The 20,137-nt window shown below is 35.0% G+C and overlaps 1 protein-coding gene across 1 annotated transcript in view; it reads left to right on the top strand.

Annotated features, from left to right (window-relative positions):
- EXO1 (exonuclease 1) overlaps window positions 1-10,978 on the top strand; it is a gene marked incomplete at its 5' end in the record, with an annotated part of 11,997 nt that extends 1,019 nt beyond the window's left edge. Inside the window, 7 exons of the mRNA XM_010165775.1 lie at window positions 195-291; window positions 906-1,122; window positions 2,161-2,413; window positions 3,605-4,085; window positions 4,591-4,680; window positions 8,775-8,968; window positions 10,837-10,978. Of these exons, the coding sequence (XP_010164077.1) occupies window positions 195-291; window positions 906-1,122; window positions 2,161-2,413; window positions 3,605-4,085; window positions 4,591-4,680; window positions 8,775-8,968; window positions 10,837-10,978 (1,474 nt within the window). The remainder of the gene's footprint in view (window positions 1-194; window positions 292-905; window positions 1,123-2,160; window positions 2,414-3,604; window positions 4,086-4,590; window positions 4,681-8,774; window positions 8,969-10,836) is intronic.
- Window positions 10,979-20,137: the final 9,159 nt, after the last annotated feature.

A 20,137-nucleotide genomic window follows, 5' to 3' on the forward strand; every position in this document is an offset into this window, starting at 1 on the left:
GCCAAGCACTGCAGACCTATTACAATTGCTATTGTATCTGGTTAAACCACGAGTAGTAGTGTTAATGCTTTTGGTTAATATTCTAGCAATGCTTTTTAGCACAAAAATGGGAAACCTCTAGTCTAACTTTCATGCTATGGTTCTTGAAATTTAATGGAATATTCAGATATTTTCCTTTAATATGATGGGAACAGATATTTTGGTGATGATACTGCCTTTCAAATTGCCATTGGCAACATTGATATTGATACAATGGAACAAATTGATAACTATAACCCTGACACTGCACAGGTAACATCTTTGTATTCAAGTTATGTGTTAAGATTTTAATATGGGTCTGAACATTAATGGAAAAATTTGATTGAATGTTCTCTGCAACAGACTTGGCAGTGAAAGCTATTCTGCTATTACAGAGACTATGCTCCCACACACATATTTCTCATTCTTTGTACAGGTAAAAATCTTACTTCTCATAGCATTAGACTTTAGTGTTTGTTTTACTTTCAGACTTTTTTTGGTAAGTCCTTAATACTATTAACAGAGGTAACTGATTTAAAAAGAAAATTGTAAGAGATTTTAGATTTCTTCCAAATATATTACTCTGATGAAAGTATTTTCTGAAGTTAGGTTTTCTGAATAGAAATAAAATTTGAACTTTTAATTTTGTCTAAGATTAGTAGTTGGTCACTTGCATCATATTGGAATGAAGTCATGGCAGTACAAAAGAAAAATAATTTGTATGAAAAGCATAAGAAATATGGGAACAAAAAATGTGTGTAGAGTATGTCACTAGTTGTTGCACAAATGTTAAAATGTATTTGTATATTAAATCAGGCAATCGTATATAGAGGGCAGAATTATAAACCTATGTCTTGTTTTTGAATTTTTTTTATTTTTTTTTTTAGCCTGTACAGCAGAGAAGTTGTGGCTGGAATGACAGACATGCTAATCATGTAAATAGCATTTGGAGCAGAGATTACAAGATTGGCCCTCATGCAGACACTGTGCCTCATAAAATGCATTTACCAGAGAAACCAACAACCAAAGGCATGGAGAAGATAATTAGTATTAAAGGGCTAAAACTTCCAGGCAAAGAGCTCTTGGCAAAAAGGCCAAGGAGTGGTATGTTTTTATTAAAATAAGTGTATAAATAACACTAGAAGGCTGTGGGGAAAGAAAGGATTTTGTCTTGGACTTGATGGCATGAAATTTTAGAGGCCTAACTCTTTTATTGTCTGTATTCTGTTTTCAACAAGCTGAAAGACTAATGAACCATAACATAACAGCCTATGTAACGATTAAGGGTGGCAGCACACTTTCAGCAGCATTTGATTTTAACTTCCTTATGCTATAAAACTTCAGTGTTTTCAATTTTAAATTGTCATGTTTAATATCATCTGTTCTATTTTTAGATATTTTTTGGTTTAACTTCCATTTTATAATGGCTTGTGAAAAAAATAGAAACAGTCTGTTTTTCCTGGAGTTGATATTTAACCAAACATAAAATATAAAGAATGTTTTCTGCATGTATTTCTGCATGTAAGATTGTGCTGCCTGTATCCTCTGTGTAGGTATTCTTTATTCCAACTTTCTCTAGTAAATCTGTGCTGTCTTGTCTTTTATGCCACCTAAGTTATATGTGCTGAAATAGACTGTGGGCTTGTAATAGAAGGAGCACTTCTTTGTTCTCCTTGTGCTTTATTTGACAGGTATCTTCACTTCCTCTGCTTCCTTTGCTTTCTGATTATGCTACTAGGGCCCCTTTTTTGCCTTTGTTACTCCCGATATCTTCCTACTCCCTGTTTTATCAAAATTTGTAGTTAGTTTAGAAACCTGCCACTAAGTAAAATCTATTTTGTTTTTGAAGTGTTTAAAAAAACCCAAACAAATAACAACAAAAAAAACCCCCCAAACAATGTCATGTTTCATTTCAGCTGTTCTACTTTCACTCCATCTACTAACTTTCCACAGAAAGTTACTTTTAAGGCTGTGTACTAGAAAACAACTGTGTTAAGACTTCTGAACTGTAATGTCAAAAATGTTCCTACCAGATCTTACTAATACTTTTAAGCCTGTGAGAGTAAACGAGTAATGCTCAATTCTCTCATAACTGATTAATTCTAAAACATGCTTCTGCAGTGATGCTTAAATTGTCTTTAGATTTAGAAGATATCTCCGATGGAGATCTGTTGGACCAATACTCATTTTCAAAAACAAAGAAATTCAAGAAGGAGCATGATGATGGTCAAGCACAAAAGAGTGTTTCAGCAATACAAAGCCTTGATTCTTCAGGGAATTCTGTCACTCAAGAAAGCTCTAACTCCCTGCCTAGAGTTAGAAATAAATTTGCTTCTTTTCTACAAAGGAAAAACAAGGAGATGGATGCTGTAATTGTTCCAGGAACAAGAAGCAGGTATGCTTGCATCTCATGTTTTAGTAATTAGTACTATTTGCTGTCCCGGTTGCTGTAATAACCTGAATACTGAAAATAAGAAAAATACTACCTTGGACCTTTTTATGCAACGGCATAAACCTGTAGACCCGAGCTGAGATGGAGAACCCTTTGTGCTAGGCATGCCATCTATGTATGAGATAATATAGATAAACTATATCAATTTGTTACTGCAGAAATAAAGACTGTGGGACTATTCAATACAATCTAGCCTATGGATATCAAAATTAAATAGGAATTGACCATATTTCTTTTCCAGGGAAAGGCCATATCACATCTCTCATTTAGTTTTGTGCCAAATACATAAGCAGTTGCTCATACAGTGACTTATATTGATAGGGGTTTTCTTGTTTGTTTCAGTAAAGCCAAACGTGGTCATACTGTATAACAAATACCTGTTCTTATCTCTGCACCACCATTTTGAGAGAAAGGACTTTGGGTTTTTAGGTTTTTTAATTGCCTGGGTTTTTTGGTTGCATTTGGCCACATTTACTTGAATTGGTTTTACAAAGCGTTATTACAATCATGTGTCTTATTGTGTAATTTTTATCTTAAAAAATTTCAACATTTTTGAGCAGTGTAATTTTACAGAACAGTCTTAATACTGCTGTGCTTTAGGTTTAACACACACCTTCCTGAGCTGAGAGTTGTTACGTTGCATTAAAAACTAAGAGTTGTCAGAGATGGCAGCTTCTCTAAAGTGATGCTCTGTTTATTGAAAAGTTCTGACTTGTACTTAATCATAGGAGCTGCTGTTATAGGGTGGAAAAGAACTAGATAGGTTCTAGTTTCCTCGATAAGAACTGGTGAAGTGCTCACTATGGTTCAGCTTTATGATAATTAATGCAAATATTCTTAAACTTTATAGGATTCCTACATGTTTCTCTTTTTCAGATGAAGAACCTATTAGTATTCCGGTCAATGAATGACGTATTTACAGATGCTTTTTTTTCCTCCCCCTTTTTTTACTGTTATCTGTTAAATGCCTTCTTGAGGGACTAAGACTTTGCCCACTGTCAAAATAATTTGTGTCTGAAAGTACACTTCAAAAACCAAATTGACGGATAGAGACAAATATTGGATTTTGGGGATGAAATACTCATTTGCAGTAACTTTCTTCTCCGTTGCCTTCACCTTTTTTCACTTCTTTAGGTTTTTCTGCAGTGATGCAATTATGTTTGGTACAGCAAAGAAGGATGACGGTGATCTAACTCAAGATGCTGAGCAAGATTGCCAGCAACAGGAAGTTAAATCTGTAGCAGAAGACGTTTCAAAATTTCCAGAAACTGAAAAATCAACAAGGACTATCTTTACACCTTCTGGAGAAACACAAAAAAGTTGCTTCCAGTGGTTTAGCAGCCTCGTAAATAATTCAGGAAATCCTGGTCCTTCTCCTACTGTATCTTCACAGCAGTTTCACCAACAGAGACGCAACTGCCTGGTATCCCAGGGAGATCAGGTTAATGAGGTGCAAACAGAGAGTGGGGTGGTATGTGACGAATCAGAGGAGGAATCCTCCCCCTTAGCGGAACTGGAGCAGTCACCACAGTCTCAAAGGTCTTGTGAGCCGTCAAAATGCACTCTGGGTTCTTCAAAAATACCACAAGCGTCTACCAAGAGTTCAGATGCAGAAGTAAGAAAACTAGTTGTTTCAGCATTTACTGTCACTTTAAATTATATACCGTGCAGATTACGTAGTTTGTGCTAACAGAACTTGTCAATGCTGAACATAGTTGTGTAGGATGAATTGATTTACTAGCTTAAATCAAGTCTGTTCTCTGGTTTAATTTGTTTTCAGTCTTTCCACTGCTCTCACTACAGTGGGTTGTAAAAAAAAAAAAAAAAAAGAAAAGAAAACAAACCAAAAAACAACTGGTAGGCTAGTCTTTGTTCTCTGCTTTTGTTAGTCTCTGAGTCCTTTCAGAAAGCATGTGTGTGTGTCATTGTATTGTTGCTTGCTGAAAATAAGCCCAGGTTTTTCTGCATGTTCTTAGAGTTGATGAAAACCAGTAGATATAAAAATATACATTGTGTTTAAAAAAAAAAAAACCAAACAAACAAAAAAACACCAAAAAAACCCCCGACCACTACCCTACCCACCAAACTTTTAAAACCAAATTAATTTTCTCTTGATGAAGGAATCTGATTCCAGTTCAAAACTGCCAGATGATCAATGTACTTGGTCTGCTATTCAAACTGACAGAAAAAATATAAACATAAAGACCAAGGTAAGAATTTTTTTTACTTTACTGTGGGCTCTACTAAACTCTGAAAATCAGTTTTTGCTGTGTACTAGTTCATTCTAGAACTCTTAATCTCTCAATGAAAGACTCTTAAGCAACACATATGTTGGCAAAAGAGCACTATATTCTTATTCATCTATATCAGGAATGAGATGAACTATAACCAGGCCACTGCTGATTGTATCACAGTTACAGCTTGTTTGGGGATTTTAAACACTTTTTATAAAATAAGAAGCTAAGGCAATAAACCACTTCTTAATTTTCCTGAGGCATGCTAAATACACAGGTTTTATGATGCCAATTGCTGTCATGTTCATAATCCAGATACAGTCACAAGACACAACCTCATTTTATTGCTTGTCTTGATAAATCTGCTACTTTAGCAGTCTCCTTCCTTTTTCATAACAAAAAGTGTGTTTAAATTTAAAAATCTGGAAAGGCTTTAGTCAACCTTCTTGTTTAATTGCTTTAGTTAAAAGCCTTGTTAGACAGTAACAAATCAATACAGAAAGGACAGTCAATTTTCCTTCAGAGCCTGCATTTCATTTTTTTTTTTCTATTGGCTGGGCACCCGTAATTTGACTTCTATGTGGTTTCTTAGATGTCTAAGAAGAAACTTCTGTGCTTTGTCTTTGTGACATTTCTAAGAGCTTTTACCCATTTGTCTAGCTTACAAAGCTTCTAAGACCTTAGCATCTAAAAGTGCTCTAACTCTTTAAGGCACTGTCATTAGAACTGGCCAAAAGATTCATAAGTCAAAGGAAGACGCTTCCCTCCTTTTGTGTACACCCCTACTAACTTCTTTCTTAAGGACAGACTGAAATCACAAGTGTGTCTGCCAACGAGAATACTGTGTGTGTTTTGTGTAATAGTGACATCTTGTGGCTATTGTTAGTCGCTTCTGTGTTAAGCTGGAATTTACATCTTTATTCTGGAACACCTGATTACAAGAATTTTCATTAGACTAACATTTTGCCTGCTTCTTAAATCTTCTTGGGATGCAGAATTTTATTACTTTAGTTTTAAGAATGTATTCAATATGTTTTGTTTAGTGTTTTGCTGACCTTCAAGGTATATTGGGAGAATGAATATGCTAAATATTCACATGAGGAGTACACAGTATGGAAGTACTGAGGTAATATAAGCATCACATATAAACAAATTTTCAGGATGCTTGGAGCTCTTCAGACAACAGGAATCTGATGAAAATCCATGAGGACAGTAGGCAAGTGGCTAGTGTGGGGATTTCCCCCACTTATCTCCTTGGCCATGTATTCCCTCTGCTTCCTTTATGTGCTGGTAATGATTGAGGTGGACCAGAAAACTAACCTGGCTGGAAACTAACTTGAGAACAACCAAAAGGTCAGTCATATTGGAACTCTGGCCCACCCAGACTCTCAGGCTCTCAGGAGTTGTAGAATCAGTGAGATCACTGGAACAAGTAGCCAGAATTGAAGGGGAGGAGGTAGAGATAAGGAGCTCAGTTTTTGGCTCAGTTTTCCCTTAGGTTCGGTTACTGGTACTGTAAAACAAGGGAAATCTTTGCTAGTGTTAAGTACATTAAAAGATACCAGAGGGAAAAATAAGTTACAGATCTAGGGAAGAAGCAGTAAATCAATTAAAACATAAATTATACTGATTTAGTAAGCTGAATAACATAGCTGATCTGTAGAGAAATTTAATAAGTGGGGGAGGCAGTCTGGGTAAACTATCAACTTTTATCATGTTTCCAATCCAAAATGCCTAGCTAGTCAATTCTAAAATCAGAACTGATAGAAGCTCTTCTCTAACAGATGCCTAGAAGATAGTGAGCTCTCTAGGACTTTATATTTTTTTTTCTGTGATATTATTCCAGCTGTGGTTTTTACTGCTAATTATTTTCCACAATTGCTACAAGCTCAGTAAAGAGGCTAATATTGACAAAAGAGGAAAGAGCAGTCTACTCTGGTTTTAAGTTTTTTAGTGGGTGTTTGACATGCAGCTTTGCCTATTTTTGAGTTAGTTAAGTTATAACTGATGTAATTCAGTGCCACAAAGAAATATACAATTATGGATGACTCCATATGTTTTGCAAAATGGCTGAGGTGACAGATAAACAGCAAAATATTACAAGGCAGGGCATTTTAGGATTTTATTTTTAGTCTTCCTAGTATTCTTGTTCCGATTTTTAGGCTACATTTTAAACTTGAGTGGTTTTGTTTTTTTTCTTCCCCAAACTCTATTTGGGATTCCAAAATCTGCTTAGTCTATTCAGGTAGAAACAATGTAATTTCCCTTAAAAAAACAACAACTATGTAACAAGTGTGTGTGTGGTGGAGGGATGACAAAATGCAATGCTGTTTTGGAAAGAACTGAGGTTATGAATTCTCTTTGAAGAAAAGGCTACCAGCAACTTTTATTTTAAGGAAAAAAAATTGTTAGGTGATCAATAGCAGATACTTGGATGAGGAAGAATGATTTGCATTAGTTAAGTGAAGCACCTGGAGTAGGAAGAGCTCTGCCATCTTTCTAAAACAAAACAGAAAAGATAAGTAATTTAGAGCAAAATGCTTTATTCTTAGCATTATCCAAATGTGAAATATGAGCATTATTTACAACCTAGGTGTCCTAAACTAATCTTATGTAGCCAACTGTAAAATAAGAACTTCTTACACCTGCAGATGGTAACCATCTCTTCTGTGGGTATTGCATTTTGATAATTATGTTTTGGTCCTTATAATGACAGACAAAAGCTAAAATAGCAGGCTAGAAGCGAGTGATCACTTAGAAGCTGGTAACTGTGAGTAGTTCCTATTCCACAACGAAGTGGCAGAATGCCTCAAACAGTAAAACTTTCTAGTGCTTCCAAACGGCTTCTTCCCAAAAAAATGGGGGAAAGCATGTGTAAGACAGAAGAAAATGATGGAAAATATGAATAAGCCGTTTGGCCTTTTACCGCTTGTGAACTTATTTGGCAAAGAAAGTTTTAACTTTGTCTAAAAGTACATTACATGTATTTAGTTTTTGTGCTATGATTATTCACATTAGTACAAATAGGAAGAGAGTGATTAAATAGATAACAATAGGTATAACTTTTAATTTATGGAATGTGGTAAGCTACTCACAGAAAAAACATCCTGCAGATCTGGCTTTAGTGTATTTCTTCTGTTTTTAAAATAAACTCATTACTTTTTGTGCATGAAGTTTGAGAAGGCAAAAATTATGAACAATGTTGTGTCAGCATTAGAAAGCGTGATGGCAGCAGTCTGAGTAGCTGTCAGCCTGATATTGACCCCAGAAAAATGGTAGGAATATAAGAGATTGCAGTTAGGGATAAGAATACAAAATGTAAAAATCACACTTACTGACATAACTGTAGGAATTAGGTAATTTCAGAATAAGTATGAAAACACAAATTCAGTGCTTGGGAACTTGATAAGTGAATTGAGAATGAGGCACACCATTTTTTAATAATAGGGCTGGTGAATAACTAGAATAAATTTTGTAATGAAGCCATGTATTTTTCTTTTAATTGTTTGTATTCATACTTAAGGCTGGTCATATTTGAATGGGATATTCTGGCCAAGCATGGCTGTTTTGAGTTCCAGGTACAGAAACTGGATAAGAAGGTCCACCTAGAGGTCTAATGATCCTTGGGATAATCATACTGATATCTGTGCTCTGCTTAGATTTCATGAAAAATGGAGTCAGAGGTATCGCAGAGAAGTGTGATATCACAGAGTAGATTCTTAGAAGGGTTTTTGTTGTGCTTTCATGTAAACAGATAAGAAAATAAATGTTTAATAGATTCTAAAAACTGCATTTGAAAGAAATATGTAATTGCAACCTCTTAGAATACACACACCTATGGAAACTGTTTTGCCAGTTTGTACAGCTGCATTGTGTCTAATGAGTTTGAGATGCCATTTTTTAGATTACAGAAGCTATCTAAATATACTTTGTTGTGGCAATCTCAGATTGCATTATCCCAGCACAATATAAAGCATTTTATTTTTTTTACTGTAAGCTTTGCAGCATAGTATCTGTTGCTTACAAGTTGTCATTTTAACCATTTGTGCTTTAATATTAAAATCTCACAGGTTCCTGGTTTACGTAAATCCAGTTGTGTAGGGTCGCGTATTGTAACAAAGCTCAAGCCATTGATACCAGCTAAAGTGAGCGGATTAAGCAGGAAACTGTCACCTGTGCAGAAGAGGAATCACTGTGATGCTGAAAATAAGCTGGGACTACAAGCTGCAATTAGTGAACTCCGGAAAAACTTCCAGTTTAAAAGGTGAGTTGCTTTAACCCTTTACTTAGCATCCTGTATACTTTTTTCCAAAGAAACAGTTTTCAAAGCAGACTCTGCACGTCTCCTTTGTACATAACATTTAATACATATAATAGCTTAAGACAGATACTTTCTACATAGAATTTTTAATTTCCCAAGCTTGATATAACCATGAAGTGTGATTTGTGGTAAATATGCTCTTCTAATTGCTTTTTTCTTTCTAACCAGGAAAAACTCTCAGCTAAAATTCATTTGTTGAGGTAGTACATTTAGTTTAACATAATTTATAGGAAAATCATTACCATTGTTTGACATCAAATACCAAAAGGCATTTCTTAGTTTAAATGCAAAGTCTGCATAAAAATTGTCAAACTTACCTGAATAGAAGCTTGTCTCTATTTAACTTTATCTACCTCTCACATTTTGACATGGCTGATTTTCAGAACAGTTCTGCTTTCCATATGATGCTAAACAGATCGAACACTTCCATTAGCTGAAGTCTTCAGTTATGAGACCTTTTTATGCATCATAAAATGCTATTGTTTTCCTTTGTGCAGATGACTTGCCTAACTCAAAGTTTCTGCAGATATCTTCAAGATTTGAACTTGAAGGACAATTATTATTTTAAAAAACAAAACAAACAAAAAGCTTCACATGTAGTTATTTTAACTTACACTATTTCCATGGGCTCAGGTAAAAACTGGTGGCAAAGCTTTCCCAGCTCCAAGTAGCAATCTCAACTTTGAATAAATAAGTCTTATTTAAATAAAATTATTATTCTTGTGAGTAGGACAAAAGTGTTGTCTTCTCACTGAGAAGTAAATATGAAACTGAGAGCATATGTTGTTAGATGAATATGTTTTAGTAAGTTTGGTCCTTACAGTAGTCTATTATAAACATACAACTGAATTCTTTAAAAAAAAAAAAAAATGTTACTTGCTCTCCTAACGTTTTTAGAAATCTTACTTTTTATTATCCTCTTGATGGGAGTTTCAAAGAGGAAGTGAAACTGTTTGTGTATGTATTGCTTGACCTCAAATTGCAAATGTCTGACCAGGGTTCTTCACGGGGAGGAAAACTGATATGTTTTAATTTCTCAGAATATAGGCAGATAGAACAGAGTGAGCCTAGATGGCACTCTTCTTTTTCTTTGCTGATGGTTGAAAGTCTTAGTTCCCAACATCCACATTTTATCCATCAATTTTTGGTAGGTCTGTAACTTCTGGGCACATACTGGGGATATGTATATATATTTATATATATTACTTACTTCCATGTAAATGAAGTACTTGTTTATTAGCTTTTAGCAAATTATTTTCTTAATTTATTTCAGAAAAAGGTTTTTCTCACTGCCAGGACAGACTTAGCTCTGAGTATTCTGTTTATTAGTTTGTTTTGTTTGATTTTTTTTTTTTTCCAGATTTCAAAATGTTTTTAAATTAGCCTTATATCTTAAGAATTATATTGTCTGTTGGCAAATAAATCATGGGGGACACTAATCTGTTCTCTCCTGATGTCAAGACTCACAGGATATATATGAAACTAGTTATTCAGAAGATGTAAAAGAAGCATGTACACCAGAGTAGGATGTGGTACATACAGTCTTTCAGTTATAAAGCTAATATCTGTCATTCTGTCACAGCATAACTGGAACAGTTGAAATTACTTTCAGTGAAGTTGTTCAGTGGTAGTGAAATTGAAATTAAAACTTTCCATCACAAATTTTTCATTTCGGCTTATTCATAGGTGAGAGAGGGGTAGTTAGGTGAGGGTTCTTGCTTTGTTTTAACCCATATGTTGTTACAGGCCTATGGTTAGAAACATAATATCATAACATTCTTGGGTTTTGTTTTGTCTTTTTTTTTGTGCAGAGAGTATGAAAGACTTCCTTCTTGTAAAAAGTCAGATCCATTGTCTCCAATCAAAGATAACATACAACTCACTCCAGAAACAGAAGAAGAAATCTTTAATCATCTGGAATGTAGCCATGTTCAGAGAGCTATATTCCAATGAACTGTATGCTGTGCACAACTGGATCCATTTTTAATCACTGTCAAAATTTACCTTCCGGATATTTCATCAATATAGAAAAGATGCTTTGAAAACCAACTATATATTTTAGTCTGACTAGTGATTTGTCATTGTTTTTTATAAAAGCGTGAATTGAAAGGTAGAGTTCTATACTGCCTGGAATAAAATCCTTCAGATGCCTGTGTTCTTATTCAAAGTCCCATGCTAAACTTTTGTCCAAACCTCTTTCAGCTGCCCCTGGGCATTTTATGTAGGTCACATATGCCATCCAAGTTTCTGCAACAGCTATGGCTTTGCCTTTGTATATCAGCAGCAGAACAAACTTGTGTCTTAACTTTTAATAGTTGATCATTTTTTTGCCTGTTCCTTCTTTCCTTTTGAACCTAATCTGGCTCCAAGACAGTAGTAAAACTGCTGTTTGCTGTTCATAACAGCCTTCGCTATACTTCCAGCACTCTATTTATTTTCCCTGTAAGTTAAGATCTCTCCCAGCAGTTAGCTTTCGGTTTGATACAGTCATGCTATCGATGGAAATAACTTGGGGACTGCAGAAAGCAATATCACAAATATTTTGTCCCCAAATTCTTACATTAATAGAATGATCTCAAAAAAAAAAAAAATATAGTATGTTCCTCTGTTTTACCTGCTCTTTCCATGTTTGTAGTCTTATCCAACTACAGACATGCGAAATATCAGTCCTCAGAACTAAGGGTTACGAAAGAGCATTGTCCTCACAACAAATCAAGCTTCAGTCTTCAACATCCAATCAACTAAAAGGAAAGAATCCAGGAGAATAGGGCCCTTGCCTTGGATGCCTACATTAGAATGAAATACACTTCAGATTTCTACCTTTAAAATCAGGATTTGAGTAAATGTACAGATATGCCTGAATTTTTTTTTCCTTTTTTAGGAAAGGATAGTATCTCTTTCTGCAGCAAATGAAGGTACAAAAGGATATCTTAACCTGTGAAATATATCCTTTCCATTCCTGAGATTAATACTTTCCCTCCATCTTTAAACTTTTCACTAAAATTTAAAGTTTGAAAATGATCTGTAAGAGGCAGGGTATGTTGGGGGGTTTTTTGTTTTTTGTTGTTTTTTTTTTATTACAATGTATTTTTTTTTTTCTCTAAGAATTTGCATCTATGAAACTAAGGTGACTGGCTGCGTTATATTACAAGGAAGCTGCTTACAGGAGTAATTATGTGCACGTTTGTGGGAGCAGTCCTCTTATTTCTACATTTGTGTTGAAGGTATGGGCTATAAGGAACTGAAGCAACAAGGATCTAGGACAGGCTTCCTCTTGTATGTGTGCCACAGAAAGTTCCTATTCCAGAAAAGCACGAATTTTTAACATTGATCTTCAATGAGGATTTTTATCTCTGGTATGATGTGACAAATAGAGGCCAGGGATAAATGTTTCGGTGTTTCCAGTCCTAAAACTATTCCCTAGAATGAATTTTTATGTGTTGCTACAAATATGTTAATGATGACAGAATGATTTTAAGGGAAAACAAAAATAATTTGTTTTCCTCCATTAGTTATTGGTGTGAGAGTTGCAAGGTTACTTTGTACGATCTATCCTTGCCTGTTACCTGCCTCTTCAGTCAAAAAGCCACTTGTTCCTGCTTTGGTGGCTCATCAGAAGAGACAAACTACTTGTGTTTGTTTTTTCAGGGACGGGTAATTTGAAGGGAGTATAGGACATCTTACATGCAAGCTACATGTGTGAAAGCAGTACTACCTCTTAGTTCTGTTGCCTGCAAATACTGCCTTACCTGTCCTTGTAGTTCATTTAATGAAAATACCATCACTTGTTTTACTCTAGCTTATTTGAAGAGAGAATCAGAGGAAATAAAGCAAATGTTATGCATATATTCATATTGACACAATTTTGTCACAAATGGGTGCCCTGGTTTTTTTCCTGTATAGACAGGAGAGTAAAAATACAATTGACAATGCCTTAAAAGGCATGGGAAATATAATGACTTTCTGGAGTGCTATTTCAATGGTAGGTATTAGGGGAATTATTAATGCAAAAGTGCTTTTTTATTGTATTATTTTGGATGGTCTTAAAGTAGATTTCTTAAATACTTCTGTATAACTTCTGGTTTGTGCTTTGGAGGTCTTGGGTTCTGATGTGACATTATAAAGTATTATTTTAAGAATGCAGCTAATAGAGTAAAGGCCTCTATTACATTTTATGTAAGTATATAATACATGTAAGCATATATAGCATGGAAGTTTTATAGTTAAGTGTAGAATTCTTGTGTTGGTGTTTCTTTTATGAAAGACATGATATATGCAAATGAATATGTGCAAGACTGTATTCCTTAGGTAAAATTGACTCTGGGTAGGGTAGTATTCCATAGCAAAAATTATTTGGCATCAGAATAGAAGAAATTGTTACAGTTCATCATGGGGTGGGAGGGGAAGATAAAATAAAACGTGCCCCAATGAAAAGAGTAAGAAAGAAAGAAAAAACTTAGAGAAGAAGGGAGAGTTTGGCTGTTTTAAAAAGCAGGTATTTGAAAGTTGGAGGATGAGGGGGGGTGGAAAATGAGAAATGAGCAGGAGGAAATGAAAGCAGATGTCAACTTGAAGTCATATGTCTTTACATGTGTTTTTTGCTTTTTAATATACTTTTGAATTTTTAGTTTGTATAAGTAATATTCTCTAATGTTATCAGCAAGACTTCAGAGTACTCTTACAAAGTGGATGGCATTGCTCTATCCTATCAAAAGGGCGAATCTGACCTGGAAAAACTAAATTTACTAATGGTGAACTAATCAAGCTTCACTTTTGGAAGTGCTGACTATTCATTTGGCAGAATTTTCACATGAACTGCAAATATTCAGTATCACAGAGAATTAATATGGGATTCTGTGATCATCCAAATCAAGTACTGATTATGAAACTAGGTGACTTATCCAAATTCAGCCGAGTCTTTCTGTCTAAAGCTTTTTGTTCTAATTTTAACAGTTAATGTTAACCACATGTTCCCTCTCACACAAGGTACTTAGTTATTTTTATAGGACTGAAGAATATTGAAAGACCATAGGGCTTTACAAACAGTCTGTAAAACCGGTTGTTACATTTAAATAATAGTATTTTAATAGAATTTGCAATACTGTGGCATTTTTCATATATTATTGACATACTGTTGCTTTATGAAGTACTAGAAGCTCATGGTATTCAGATTTATGTACCAATTAGTGTCTGTTAATTTTGTTGGTAACAAAAAAGGTTACAGTTCTGAGGTGGGGAAGATAAGAGACAGTTCTTTGCTGTTACTACTTGCATGAAAGAATAACCACCAGCTGATTGTTTCAGCAACGTCTTGGTCTAGGAATGATATAGCGCCAAATTAAAAGCGTCGACATAGGAGGGAAGAAAAAGAAGGGGATTCCCTTCTGAACAGTAGAGGTCAGTTTTCCCTCATAACAGGCCTGAATCTGGCTGCAGCAACTCAGGATTTGGTTGTAACAGTCTAGAAATTATTGTACTTGTTACTCCTGTGGCTTTCTTATGCTATTACATACCTTTGAGTTTGGCAGTGAAATGGTAAGGTGCCTGAATATTTATGCCAGCTGGGTAGGTAATGCAGAAAGCAGGCAATATAGTTTCAGGAGCAGAATCAGGAAGAGCTTTAAGCTGATGGCAAGAGAACAGGACAGAGAAGGTGTTGGGGGGTTATACAGTTATAGGATGAACTACTGTTGAATTACTGTTTCTTGCTGGAGTACATTAATCCCATCTTGCTGTGTTTTAAGAACCTTTAAAGAACAACCATCATAAATACAGGCTTCAAGCCTCTCTGTTGTGAAGACATGTCTTAAGAATTATGGACACCAAACCAAATCTCATCAAGAATATTAGAAAGGACTCTAGATGATGAGGCACTAGTTATCTACTCTTGGTGGTATTCAATAAGTCACACAAGTTTCCATATCTGCAGGACAGCCCACATGGTACAGAGCTTTTTGAATACATAGAGTAGAGTGGGCAGGGAATACAGGACAGAGATACATAGACTCTGTAGAGTCATAGTCTGTCTGCACTGTGCCAGAAATAGAATGAATTCTGCACATATGAAAACTTAAAGGTGACAAGGAAGAAGTGAGGAAAAAAATATATAACAGAATTTAGCATAAAAAGGCAAAACAGCAGGGAGAGTTAATAACAAAACAGCCATTCTAGGGAACAGGATTGAGGGGATGCTGGAAATCAGAAGAGGTGGAGAATACTCGCAGCAGGAGGTAACTATGCTGGAGAAACGTGCAGATATATCTGTGCATATCTCTACAGACATTTAAAACTTGTGTCCTTCAAGCTCAGGTAAAAAATAACTTTTCAGAAGCATTCATAGGTTTAAGGTGATTCTTTTTTGCTGATGTGGTAACGTTTGCTTTGAATGACAGATAGACTTGAGAAAGGGTTGCCGCTCCTGATGTGTTTGCACAGTGAAGTATTGAGGGGGATTTCTCTGGTACTACTGCAGGAGAGATATTAACTAGGTATTTTTCTTAATATTACAAATCCTATGTAACAGTCTTCTCAATTCAGGAATATTCTAGTAGAGACTGAGGAGTTCCAAGCTTAAGGTATGTATTTAAAACTGTTTACATCCTCTTTGTGTCTGCAGAATGCATATTCTAGGCATAGAGTGGATTTTGTCAGATTTTACAAGAACATAAATTAAATTGAGGTACAGTTAATGACTTCTGTAAGAAGCAGATTGGGACACCCTTACTGTACCCTGTATACCTTCTGTAATATGATAAAATATACTCTTCCATCTGTTTAAAATCTGATGCTTTATGCATATGCTGCATCTAATTTATTTCTATTATGATTTTTGATCATCTCTGATCACTTTGTAAAACTAAATTTTCACCTTCACTTCAGACTGAAGAATAGTGTTGTGTGATGAATGACATGAGTTACAGCCCCATGTGGAGTAGAACCTTTTTCCTTGTTTCCATTGCTGAGTTCAGCTTGTGCATCCCAAAATGCACCATCTGAGAGTCCTGTTGATCTCCAGCTCTTCTCTGTGGAAAGTGGAACCACACACTTTCTTCCTTCATATAGGAGACTGTAGGAAATGTTAGGTTAATAGGATAAAAATGCTTGTCAAGGAGACTTCCTTTCTGTGCAGGATTAGTTTCTGTTCCAATAGCTCTCATTGTCACCAGACTCCTGTGCTCCAGGTAAAATCTTACTTTTAACAGATGTAAAATTATGGATTTAGAACACGGCATTTATCTGTGTGAGGTCCTGTTTTGGCAAGGATTCTCTAATGGCTTCAAAGTAATTGTGTTTAGTGTTATAAATGTATGTGTGACCAGGAGCCAGGCACTCTCAATGTTTGAGGTACACCAGAGTGTACCATTAAGACAGACAAGACTGAGCTTGGGAAGATGAGAAGTTTTATTCTTTGCATTACTTTATAAACAATAGGAGTTAATATAAACTACCTACAGCCTGTGTCAAACAAATTTAGGATTTTGTTTAGTTTGTTTCAAGTCCAATATCCCAGGGAGTACCAGGATTTGGTTTGGTTTTGGGGTTTTGGGTTGGTTTTTTGTTTGTTTTTTAGAAAACATCCGGTTTAAGTACTTGCAGTGAAGGAGAAATCATTGCAACACTTCTGATAGCACAAACACTCAAATGATGGATTTGCTTTTTAGTTTTTTAAGTCTAGCTTGTCTTTCATCCATTGGCTTGTGTTATTTTTGTCTGCTCTATTAAAGGATCAGTTCAATATTTATCCATTAGTTACCTCATTTTAGAAAAACAAATCAAGGGAGTGACTAAATATTTCTTATAAGCTCATACTAATTGGATTTAATTACATTATTGATTTCTCTGAAATTATTATCTTTCCTCATTAACCATTTCTTAGTACTCAGCAGAACTCGAACTCTGAGTGAGAAATCTTCTGGAAATATAATAGGGTTTACCACTTTGAAGCCAAATTAATTTTATTTTTGGCAGTTCTTTACAGCTGGAAGTGGGTCAGAAACCAGTGGGTCTGGCCACCTCGCTCAATGCCAGAAGGTGTCAGTACCTTCATAGTGGCAAGGGAAAGAAACATAGCTTACATCTTACAATATTTCAGGGGGTGGGATTTGTTTGTTTTAATTGGTTGGTATTTGTTTATTTAAAATAAACTAGTTATCTTGATAGTAACAAAAAAAACCTATGCAGCTTGCCCCTTGCTCCCACTGTAAACATATTTATGCCAATTCAGTAGCTCGTTATGAAGGAGATTAATTAATCAATTAATTGTACACAGACCACTAAACTTTTTGGCTATCAACAGTAAAGAAGTTTCTCTTTTTTTAAACTAAACTTTTGAACATTTTTTAAAAAATGTTACCACATTCTTACTAATTAGCACTCTCCAAACAATAATTTTAAAATGCTGTCAAGCGAGAGGAAAATAAAGGGTTGGATTGCACTTGAAAATGCCTGTAATATGCTATTTTAACAGAGCTTTTTAACTTAAGGCTAATAAGACTGCTTCCTAGAAACTTAAAAATCCAGTTGATACATTTTAAACTGCTTCATTGCTTGCAGTTAACCATTGCAGCATTATGGTAGGTTTGTTGTTTGTTTTTTGTTTGGTTGGGTTTTTTAAGAAACAATTACCCTTCCTGCTCCCTGTATTTGAAAAGCCTTCTAGTTTAATCTTGTTTTTAGAGGAGCTATGAAAAAGCTTTTTTTTTTTTAAATTAAACTATAAAGTGAGAGAATTACAAGTAGTAAACAGAAAATAAATTACATCTTAGTAATATTGAATAGTTAGTTAACCAAGTTATCAAGAGTAGCATAGACTAGGGCATTTTTCAAATGTTTACTCCTGATGTTTACTGCTTCTCTTCAAGCTGGGTAAACTGGAACAGTTTTGTATACCAAAATATTTAAGTTGCTCACGTGTCTGTAGAAGTCTATTGGAATTCCTGCTTTGCTGCCATCATCTAAGTCACCTTGGGCAAACTAGTTTAATTTCCCATGCTTTGCTTTGCAAAACATTAGTTTCTGTAATGAAAGTAAGAAATGTTCCAGTCCTACTCTCTTAAGAATAAGTCTGCAGAGATATGAAGAATGTTTGTGTCTAGGGACAGAGACAAGCGATTTGAGGCATATTCCAAATCCCAGCCTGAATACTTAGTTACTGATTTGTAACTCTTTATAATATGGAGCATAAATTTGTTATCCAAAAGTGAGTTTTGAACTGCAATGAAGTGTTATTCTGGTAGGTGAGTCATCCCTGTTGATACTACAAGCAATTGAGTTGAAAGGATGCAAAAAACAAAATTAAAATTGTCCTTGTCCACGTGATTTTTCTGATGCATCTATCTCAAAGAGAAGCTGCAAGAATGCATATGAATACATAGGATAAATACATATGGAATTTACTAAAATGCAATCATGCAACTGGGAGAGTACCAGTTCAAGACTAATGCGAAGAAAAAGTTAAAATTATACATTTAGCGATGTGATTATATGCTGCTGTGAGTTATGTTAAACTAAGAGAATTCACTTATCTAAATTCATATAGGATACAATGGAACACACAAGGGAACTCATTGTGGTCACTTAATGGAGAGGCCCACATTTCAGGAGATCCTGTTATGGTGCACCACAAATCTCAGGACAAGCATGATTCACTTCTCTCACTATTTTTTCACTCCTGTCAGCTCATGAGATGAAAGCCCACTTGTAGTAAACTGATTTTTTTTTTTTTTTTGAAAGAAAAAAAGCTGATATATGGAGCCTTTTGGTACCATTGTATTTTTTACAATAGTTAAGGACTTGCTTAAATTCTTGTTTAGGCTGATGACAGTATTATCTACGTACCCAATATTATGTTGGTGCAAAGCCAAGTGGTGGATAGGAGAGATTCTGTTCTATTGTACTTGGATTGACACTTAATTATCCTGTTCACTTCTGCATGGAAGTGCTCAAACATAAGGCACTTGGAATATTGCTACTCAGAAAGCCAAGAACTGGCAACTTAGGGAGGTTCAGCATCTTCTACTGTTGATTCCCTACAGTTCTTTCAGTTGGAGACTGCACGTATGTTAATTGTGTAATATTCATTTAATTAGTGATTGTGATTCTTTATAGTCAAGAAAAAAAGGGTATACCCATCAGACAAAGAGAATCCTTCTCAACCTGAATAAAAACATTTGCTGTGTGTATGGTTTTAGTGCCTTCATTTTGGAAGAATCTGGGAATCAATAATGCAGTGCCAACTTCTTAATTTGGTTAATTAGCATTGTTGTCACACTTGGAACTGCTGAAATAGTTTTTGCTACATAGGGGCTAGTAATACTGGCTAAAAATAATATTAAATTTTAGTACAGAAGGTAACGTTGCTGAAAATCCAGGCCATAGCTGTCTTGTTCATTATTTTCTTGTTTACAGTTTGTGACCAGACTGGGAAAAATACCTGTCACAGAAACCATTCATGACACAAATAAAAACAACTTTAAGTAGAATAGTTGGTAAATATGCTTTCAGCAGATAATTGTTCATTCAAGGCATTCAGTGGATGTTTTGAGGTCAGTTAGCGTCCATGTTTATATCATTAGCATCATTTTTTTAACATTTAGCTAATTTGGATAAACTAAATACGATTTTAGTTAGTTCACCTCTCAACTTTTTTCTCCAGTCAAGACCATTTAAAATTAGTTAATGCTAACTTTTTGTTAGCAAATACAATGACCTTCCATGTTCACCTGAATTGCAATAGACATTCGTGGTGATACTTTTTAGCTAGAACTAAATAATGTAAGCATTGATTTATAAATTATTTCTAGAGTAAATATAGAGAACACTGACTTCTGAGATTATGGTTGTTAAGTATAAGAAGCCACTGAACATTTTTTGGTTTGTTTTTCCAAAGTAATCAGCACAAAAAATAAATTCAAACTGGTCTCCTGATCTGGAATTGCTAAGCAAAGTAGAGTTTAGTTAATGATTCAAAAAGCTGATCAAAACTATGCTAGATTGTCCTGTGTCTAGTATTATATTAATGCTCAGAGACTTAAAAAAATAAGCTAATATTTGTATTGGCTTAAAAATCCTGTTCTTGGAGGTCAGTCACAGTGAGAACATCCATCTTCTCAC

This window comes from Antrostomus carolinensis, unplaced genomic scaffold, assembly GCF_000700745.2.
Source record: "Antrostomus carolinensis isolate BGI_N321 unplaced genomic scaffold, ASM70074v2 scaffold3354, whole genome shotgun sequence".
NCBI classification, from domain to species: Eukaryota; Metazoa; Chordata; class Aves; order Caprimulgiformes; family Caprimulgidae; genus Antrostomus; species Antrostomus carolinensis.